Below are 9,082 nucleotides of genomic sequence, written 5' to 3'. Positions count from 1 at the left end.
AATGTAATAGTAATGATTTTGTTATAAATAGTTAAATAACTTGTGTTCCACTGTCAAGTACTATCCAATCTGCTCACCCTCTTTTTTTCTTTTTCTTTTGTAACCAGTCACATCTGTTGATGGTACTTGAGTATGCCAGCGGAGGAACACTTCAAACCGTTATAAAGCGGCAAAAGATCATGAACAGCCAGAAAATACTGTAAGTAACATGCTACTTAAGACAGGATTACAGAGAGAGAGAGAGAGAATGAGCAAGTAAAGACAAGAAATACAATACTGATGTTATTGAAAATAATAACAGTTAAATATCCCAACTTCTTAAACTGTTGCTTTCATTTAAAGTCCAGGCTTGTAAATAGAAATTTGTAGCTGCTTTATGAGTTTTTTGTTTGTTTGTTTGTTTTCGCCTTGGTCCCACTTGCATGAGTACTCAAGAGTGTCACCTTCCCTAGTTAGCAGGTGGGGGCTGTGACTACTGGAAACAAAGCTGGTAAAAATAAATACAACATACACACAACATGTTTTGGGCTACAAGTGCCCTTTCTAAAGTGTAACACAGCAGGAAAGGGTTTGTTCACCTTTAAATTAACTTTTAGTATCATCTAGAGAGTGATATTCTGAGACAATCTCCAATTGGCCTTCATTTTTTATCATTTGCCATTTTTAAGTTATTTAGCTTTTTATTCAGCAGCTCTCCAGTTTTCGATGTCAGCAATCTGGTTGCTAGGGTCCAAAGTATCCTAGCAACCTTACATTGATTTGAATAAGAGACTGGAATACGAATAGGAGAGAGGCTAAATAGAAAGATGAGTAATAAAGAGTAGCAATAACAATAAATGTGTAGCCTTACAGTGCATTTGTTTTTAGATGGGGTTAGTGACATTTCAAAATCAGAAGAAGGCAAAGTTAAAAAAATCTATAAAAAAAATAAATAGTGAAGACCAATTGAAAAGTTGCTTAGAATTGGCCATTCTATAACATACTAAAAGTTAACTTAAAGGTGAACCACCCCTTTAAGAGCTTTTAAATGTAACAGTTGAAGTCCATGTATAGAAATCTGAGCATAGGTCACTTCATCTTAGACAAATCAATGTCTCTTAAAACAGAAGATGAAATTGCAGGTTGGATTTTTATGCACTGGGCAGCAGGACTTTACATAAAATGTAATAGCTTCATATACATGCATGCTATTTGCAATATAATACCAATAGACTGTATTGATATCTTTAAGTCCATTATTATGCTATGAGGCAGGGTATATACCAGTGTATAATGCAGGGTCGGATTGGACACCGGGAAAAAACCCGATGGGCCCCCGGCTCTTGAAGGCCCAGCCGGCACAGATCCATACCCAGAACCAAGGCTTCTTCCTGCCGTGACCTGCCTTTATTGGACTGTCGTGTGCGCCCGTGTGCCAGCGCATCAACACAGCAGGGGGTTCTGGAGGGGGGCCTTTGGACAGCAGCTCCAGTGGGCCCCGGGCCCCCTAGTCTGACCATGGTATAATGTTAGATTACTGTTTACAAGAAACAAAAATAGCATAGTCAAATAATTCTCCAAATGTACCATTTTCTGAAGTATTTTCCAACAAGCTCCTGACAAGTTCATTTCTACACAATAGGAATGTTCCAGTTCTCTCTTTATAGGCTGGCTTTTTTTCTGTGTTTTTTGCGGAAAATTGTTTTTGTCCATTTTTATAAATATGTCCAAAGAGTATCTGTGGGTGTGTGTGTTTACATCATGTATTTAATCACATTATTTTTATTCCCTTTGTCTTAAAAGGTTTTATTCATCGGAAATAGCAGTGGGTTTGCAGTTCTTGCATGCTAAAGGGATTGTTCATCGGTAAGAACATTTTCTAAAGTATCACCTTCTTTATACTTTGTTCTATTTCATGGACATAATTCAGATCACTCTTTCAGTGGTGTAAGCTAAGGCGCCTCCCCATAGGTGCAGCTGTTCAACTAAATCAAAAGCATTGCAGACACTTTATTCTAAAATGATGTGTAATTTGCCTGCACTGTATAATAAGTAAAGACAGTGGTAGGCATTATCTAGTTTTAGTTCTCCAAAACTTGCTCATTGTACCCAATGTGCAAGCTGAACCACAATATCTTCCTCACTTCTCAGCCTTTTCTTTCAACTTCATTATGTTAATGGGTTTTGAACCAATGCGATTGTTTTTGACATTTGTCTTACAGAGACCTCAAGCCAGAAAATGTTTTTATTGATAAAGAAGGCCATATTAAGATCGGCGATTTTGGACTAGCCTGTGAAAATACACCTGGCCATAAGACCCGTTATGGGCTTTATGGCACGCCAGGATATATAGCCCCAGAGGTAAGAATCTTATTTCCTATAGGGGGCATTCATTTAAAGGAGAATTCAACCCCCCATATAGTTACATAGTTAAATTGGGTTGAAAAAAGACAAAGTCCATCAAGTTCAACCCCTCCAAATGAAAACCCAGCATCCATACATACACCCATCCCTACTTTTAATTAAATTCTATATACCCATACCTATACTAACTATAGAGCTTAGTATCACAATAGCCTTTGATATTATGTCTGTCCAAAAAATCATCCAAGCCATTCTTATAGTCATTAACTGAATCAGCCATCACAACATCACCCGGCAGTGCATTCCACAACCTCACTGTCCTGACTGTGAAGAACCCCCTACGTTGCTTCAAATGAAAGTTCTTTTCTTCTAGTCTAAAGGGGTGGCCTCTGGTATGGTGATCCACTTTATGGGTAAAAAGGTCACCTGTTATTTGTCTATAATGTCCTGTAATGTACTTGTAAAGAGTAATCATGTCCCCTCGCAAGCGCCTTTTTTCCAGAGAAAACAACCCCAACCTTGACAGTCTACCCTCATAATTTAAGTCTTCCGTCCCTCTAACCAATTTAGTTGCACGTCTCTGCACTCTCTCCAGCTCATTTATATCCCTCTTAAGGACTAGAGCCCAAAACTGCACTCATACTCCAGATGAGGCCTTACCAGGGACCTATAAAGAGGCATAATTATGTTTTCATCCCTTGAGTTAATGCCCTTTTTTATGCAAGACAGAACTTTATTTGCTTTAGCAGCCACAGACTGACACTGCCCAGAATTAGACAACGTGTTATCTACAAAGACCCCTAGTTCCTTCTCATTAAGGAAACTCCCAACACACTGCCATTTAGTGTATAACTTGCATTTATATTAGTTTTGCCAAAGTGCATAACCTTGCATTTATTATTATTAAACCTCATTTTCCAGTTGGCTGCCCAGTTTTCCAATTTAGACAAATCACTCTGCAAAGTGGCAGCATCCTGCATGGAACCTATAGTTCTGCACAATTTAGTATCATCTGCAAAAATAGAAACAGTACTTTCAATGCCCACCAGGTCATTAATAAACAAGTTGAAAAGCAAGGGACCTAGTACAGAGCCCTGCGGTACTCCACTAACAACACTGGTATATATATAAATAATATAATAAATATATATAATAAAACCCACTACCCCCTACCCTACATAGTCCCCTCTCCCGGCTCCCGCTTGCACAGGTGATTCCATTAACTTCATTAGTTGCACCATATCCTGTAATTACCCCTCATTGCAGAGTAAGCGCATTGGAGCTCATGGGCGCCATCTTCTCTTCTGTAATGACAGAACCCGTGAGCTCTGCTGCACTTGCTTTGAAACGAGGGGTAATTACAGGATATGGGGCAATTAATGAAGTTATCACCTGTGCGGGTGGGAGCAGGGAGGGGGGACTATGTAGGGTAGGGGGTAGTGGGTTTTATTATATGGGGGTTTTAACAAATTAGCCTGTAGCCTTTGAGAATATTTCCTAATATCCAAAAGGATACCACCCTTTTTATTGTAACATTTGCCCTCCTCTGCATATCCATTTCTCTGCACTTTGAAGACAACTTATAATTCCGCTGACCTACCACACTTAATTCCACACTTAACGGAAGGTCCCCATAGGCTTTCTAGCCAATTTCTGATTGAAGGAATAATCGTTCGATTGAACGATTAAATCCTTTGGATCGAACGATTCGAAGGATTTTAATCCATCGATCGAACGATTTTCCTTCGATCAGAAATTGGCTAGAAAGCCTATGGGGACCTTCCCCATAGGCTGACATTGATGCTCGGTAGGTTTTAGGTGGCAAAGTAGGTGGTCGAAGTTTTTTTTTAAAGAGACAGTACTTCGTCTATGGAATGGTCGAATAGTCGAACGATTTTCAGTTCAAATCGTTCGATTCGAAGTTGTAGGTGAAGGTTGAAGTAGCCAAAAAATACTTCGAAATTCAAAGTATTTTTTATTCTATTCCTTCACTCGAGCTAAGGAAAGGTGCCCCATTGTGTGGCATGAGTAGAAAGCCCACTTATGATTCATTACAATAATTAAAACATATTGCTTAAGGATTCAGAACCAGTAGTGCAGACAGTAAAAATAACAAGACAGACAGTTTTGGTATAGAGATCCAATTTAACAAAGTACTATTCTGATATTCTGAAGGTTGCCAATTATATTTTTTATTTCTATTTTTTGATCTTCATTCAAGCATTGTTTCTCCATTCTGCTATAATTATTAAGGTTCTCGGTCTAATATAACATAGCAAAATATAATATTTGAAGAGTTAATAGGTAATAAATGAAACAGGAATAATATATAATATATATAATATCCTGCCAGTTTGATAAATAATCTGTTCTTTATTTTGAAGATTTTGTCAGAGGACCCATATGACTCAGGTGCAGACTGGTGGTCATTAGGGGTCATTGTATATGAAATGGCCACCAGCAAGTTACCCTTTCCACCAGAGAGAAACTTAAGACAACTGCTGTACACGATCATCTATGAAAAGCCCAGATATCCAAAATCTCTTCAACCGGAATTGCGTGACCTCCTTCAACAAGTAAGTAAAATCAACTTAGATTTTAGAATTTTTTTAATGTTGAAAATCTACTGTACATTTTTAATTATGCATTTTAACGGTTCTTATACACATATTCACAAAGGTTACAAGAAAGCTGTTTTTTCAATTTAACCATTACTACTAAGGTTGTTCTGCAATGGTAACAGGCACAATTCCAATAGATATTTTAACATATTCTTAAAAGCAAAAGTATAAGCAAAAGTATAAGCAAAAATATATATACTGTAGCTTAGGCTGTCTCTATATTTATTTTGAATCTGATATGTAGGTTTCCATGAATTCAGGCACACTAAGAAATTTTAAGCTCTGCTGATTGAGCCCACTGATGATCTGTATAGAGAATCCCAATCTGTGACTGTCATAGAATGGAATATAGTTCTAGGGGTAAGCTGTTTATCTGCTGAATATGGCCAGATGAGAAGTATGAATGTTAGGGAAAAGGCTCCAAAGTCATTTTAGGGAAGGGATCCAAAGTAAGGTGGATGTGTAAGAGTACAGTAGTATGTGCTGATGTAGCACAAAACATTCAGGGTTATTGAGCAAGGTAACCATGATCATTAATGTAGAATGTTGATGATATTAAAGCCATACTGGCATTTACATAGTACTGAACCGAGAGGTCAATAAGAACCAGTCTAGTAAGTGATCCAAGCAACCCCTAGGTGGCCAACAGTTCTATCATGTTTACTTCTGAAGATTTATGTTTTGCATGTTTTCTTTTTGCTCTCCCTCTGTCTTCTGCATTGCAGACTTTTACTCTATTCTTGGCATATATGGTTTGTCTTACAGACTCTCCTTTTTATGACAATGTATCTCCCTGCTCTTTCAATAGTTATTACACATATCATGTTGCCCAAACTGTAAGGAGTTCCATGTCCAATGGGTCAGTTCCTTGTTCCTTTATTTGGTTATTCTATATTAATATATAAGTACCAGAAAAGATCATTATCTGCAGTGCTTAGATATGTGCAGTTTTTGAAATAATTATTTCTTCATTGCTTTAGCTCTTGCAGAAAAACCCTGACACTCGCCTTGGGGTCTATTCCAACATTCGGAACCACCCATTTTTTTCATCGATTGACTGGGTGAAAGTGGAAAGAAGACAACTGGTTCCACCTATGAGACCAAAAATTGTAAGTGCATTACTGTATTGTCATATCGTTGATTAGTGAAAGAGCCCTCAGTGCCCATACTGTGAGTCCATTTTTTTTTAAAGTTTTGCACTGTGTTTGCTTTTCTTATCCAAGGATTTATTCATAGGATTGAGAGAAGGAATGCCTAGGAGATTCAAATTTTTAGTTGCACATGCACATTAGTTTAATATATTTTTTTATTACGTTTTCAACATACGGAAAAAGCAGTTGTTACAGTATACTTTCTCATTTTAGATATACGGACTCTATTTCTGTTTAGTATACCATATTGGGGAGGGGGGAGTTGGGGTGTTAGTATGGGAGGGGTATGGGGAAGAAAGATAGAAAGCACCTTGGTTGTAGCTTTGTGGCAATGAATGCCTTGACTTCTTTCAAAAGGGATTTTATTTTGGAGCAATCCCAGATTATGTGTGTTAAGGTAAAAACAGTTCCACATTGCCTCCTATTTGAGCACATTAGACACACAAAAACCTTATGTAAAAATGATGATAATGGTTTAGCAATAATATTCACAGTTTTTTCAAAGTGTATTTTTGCAGACAATGTTATTTCAGGCACTTGTGTGCAATATTGTGGAAATTGCTTAGGGCACAGCCAAAGTGTTATTTTCAGTTAAGTATACAATATATACAATTTTGGACTTTGTCTTGTTGGTTCTTACTATGTATATAGTGGGTTGAAGAGATGGACGACCGCGCTTGGAAGTGACAGGGGATTTAAAGCTGCACCGTTATTGTAGTGGATCCACAGGTCCACTGGTTTGTCAGATTTTGCTAGGAACTCCAATGTGCAAAATCTGACAAACCATATGTGAGTGATTCATGTAGCGGAAGTTACCCTTGAATACAAGGATAATACACTATCGGGATTTTTTCTTTTTCTACTTTAGGTATTTTAGTGAATCAATCCAACAGCGCACTGTACCTTGCTCACTCTTCTCTCACTATGTATAGCTTTATCTACCCTTGCAATAAAAATAATATGGAGGTCCATAGGTGAATTGAGATATTGCACTAATAGTCAATATAGATTATTTCATATCACCTTGGATAAAGGCAATAATCACTGTACAACTGTGTTTTTTTTTATTAATTCCTACAGAGATCAGTTGCAGGGCTCAGCAGTAAGAACATCCCATTCCCAAAAGAAGACCCAAGGGAAACCAGTGTGCTTGAAAACTTCAACTATGTAGATCCGAGCTGGCAAGAATAGTTCATCTTTGTGCCACTGTAGAAGACATTGTTTTCATCCTGAAGCAACCTATTGGGTAAAGTATAACATTCTGGCATTGACTAAGGTAAGTGAATGGTGTGTTTCCATCCCAATGCTGTTAACACCTTCAGCTTCTTGCAGATTTAAGCGCTGTTCTGCATTACCTTAGATACCCAACAGGTTAGGCTGCCACCCAAAAAGGATGTATTCATCTGACGTATTAGATCCAGATTTGTAGGAGTGTGTGTAAGGCAGCCACCAACACCGGAACAAGAACTTGTAGCTGCCTTTATTTGTTCTTGTAAAAATGTAAAGCCACTATAAAAATACCAACTGGCTATTTGTTACAGTTCTAAGTTAAAACAAAAAACAAAAAAAACAAAAAAAAAATCCCCCCCATGTTACCCGTGTTATCCATCCTCCCCATCCTCCCCATCTTCCCCACCTCCCCTTTATAGTATATGCTATGCAAACCTGTTGCCTCCATACATCTATATATGACCTGTGGTGTCACCAGAGGGGGGGATTGGGGTGGGCATAGCTAGAGGCCTGTGACTGGTCAGTTTTCAATCTTTGTCCATTCACAAGCCGCTAGTGGTACCCCTCTAGTGATATTACAACCTACATCTAATAACTGTAGAATTCTTACCAACATTGTATGTCTGATAACCTGAGATTTAAAAAATAAGTTAAAACTATTAATAATAATAGCTACCTTACTGGTAAATCCAGACCCATAATTAATATCACTTATGCCGTGTATAGTAAGGAACAACCCCATGTATTGTCAGGTGTAGTGAAAAATATGTAGCATTAATGCCTTAATGACTGCCATAATATACAGAGTATATATTTAGTAGGATTCCTTAGTAAAATCTGGCCTCACTGGCCCCCTTTTAATGCAATAAGAACCCTATAAGAGATAGAGAGATAAAGGAGATTTGTCACCTGTATTCATCTGATGTATTCGATCCAGGTTGTAGGAGTGTGTGTAAGGCGGCCATCAACACTGGAGCAAGAACTTCTTATTTATAGTATAGCCACTAAAAAAAAAGCCACAATTAAATTCCACCACAGTGCCATAGAGACAGGACAAGTACTATTCTGAACCAGGTCCTAATGCCAATATATATAGTCTGGACTCAACTCACTCATGAAGTTCACCCTTATGACCACTTATGAAGTGGCTATTTGTTATAGTTCTAAGGTAAATTATAGTATATGCTATGCACAACCTGCTGCCTCCATACATCAATACATGGCTTGTGATGCCACCAGAGGGGGGGATTGGGGTGGGCATAGCTAGTGGCATGTGACTGGTCAGTCCATTTACAGGCTACTAGTGGTACCCCTCTAGTGAAATCACAACCTACATCTAATAACTATTATAAATCTTATTGTTGAACAGCTGATAATTTCAAAAACTTGAAAAAAGCTGCTAATAATAGTAACTGTACTTGTACATCCTATGTCAGATGCAGTGTAAAATATGTAGTATTAACATCTACCATGATATACAGAGAATATATTAAATAGGATTCCTTAGTAAAATCTGGTCTCACTGCCCCTTTTAAGTTTATAAGAACCTTATATCTATAACTAATTCAAAATATTGTTGCAAAGGTTTTCAGCCTGTCATTTTCTCCATAATACCCAGGAAAAAAGCCCTACTAATCAAGCTTGGAAAATGTAACCTATTTTCTAAAGTTCCCAATTACCCTTTATACCACGTGGTTCCGCAGATTTACTAGGGCAATGTCTCATTCAGTGTCACTA

At 37.8% G+C, this 9,082-nt stretch overlaps 1 protein-coding gene across 1 annotated transcript; it reads left to right on the top strand.

Annotated features, from left to right (window-relative positions):
- Positions 1 to 112: 112 nt before the first annotated feature.
- LOC121399437 (protein kinase C theta type-like) lies at positions 113 to 7,615 on the top strand. The gene is made up of 6 exons (XM_041580144.1): positions 113 to 199; positions 1,783 to 1,845; positions 2,202 to 2,340; positions 4,728 to 4,919; positions 5,945 to 6,073; positions 7,196 to 7,615. Exons 1-6 carry the CDS (start codon positions 120 to 122, stop codon positions 7,304 to 7,306), a joined length of 714 nt encoding a protein of 237 aa, XP_041436078.1. The 5' UTR covers positions 113 to 119; the 3' UTR covers positions 7,307 to 7,615.
- The last annotated feature ends 1,467 nt before the right edge of the window (positions 7,616 to 9,082 follow it).

The sequence above is a fragment of the Xenopus laevis genome, chromosome 1S (assembly GCF_017654675.1).
Source record: "Xenopus laevis strain J_2021 chromosome 1S, Xenopus_laevis_v10.1, whole genome shotgun sequence".
NCBI lineage: Eukaryota > Metazoa > Chordata > Amphibia > Anura > Pipidae > Xenopus > Xenopus laevis.
The sequence above is the reverse complement of the archived record's forward strand: the minus strand, read 5'-3'. Positions and strand labels throughout refer to the sequence as shown.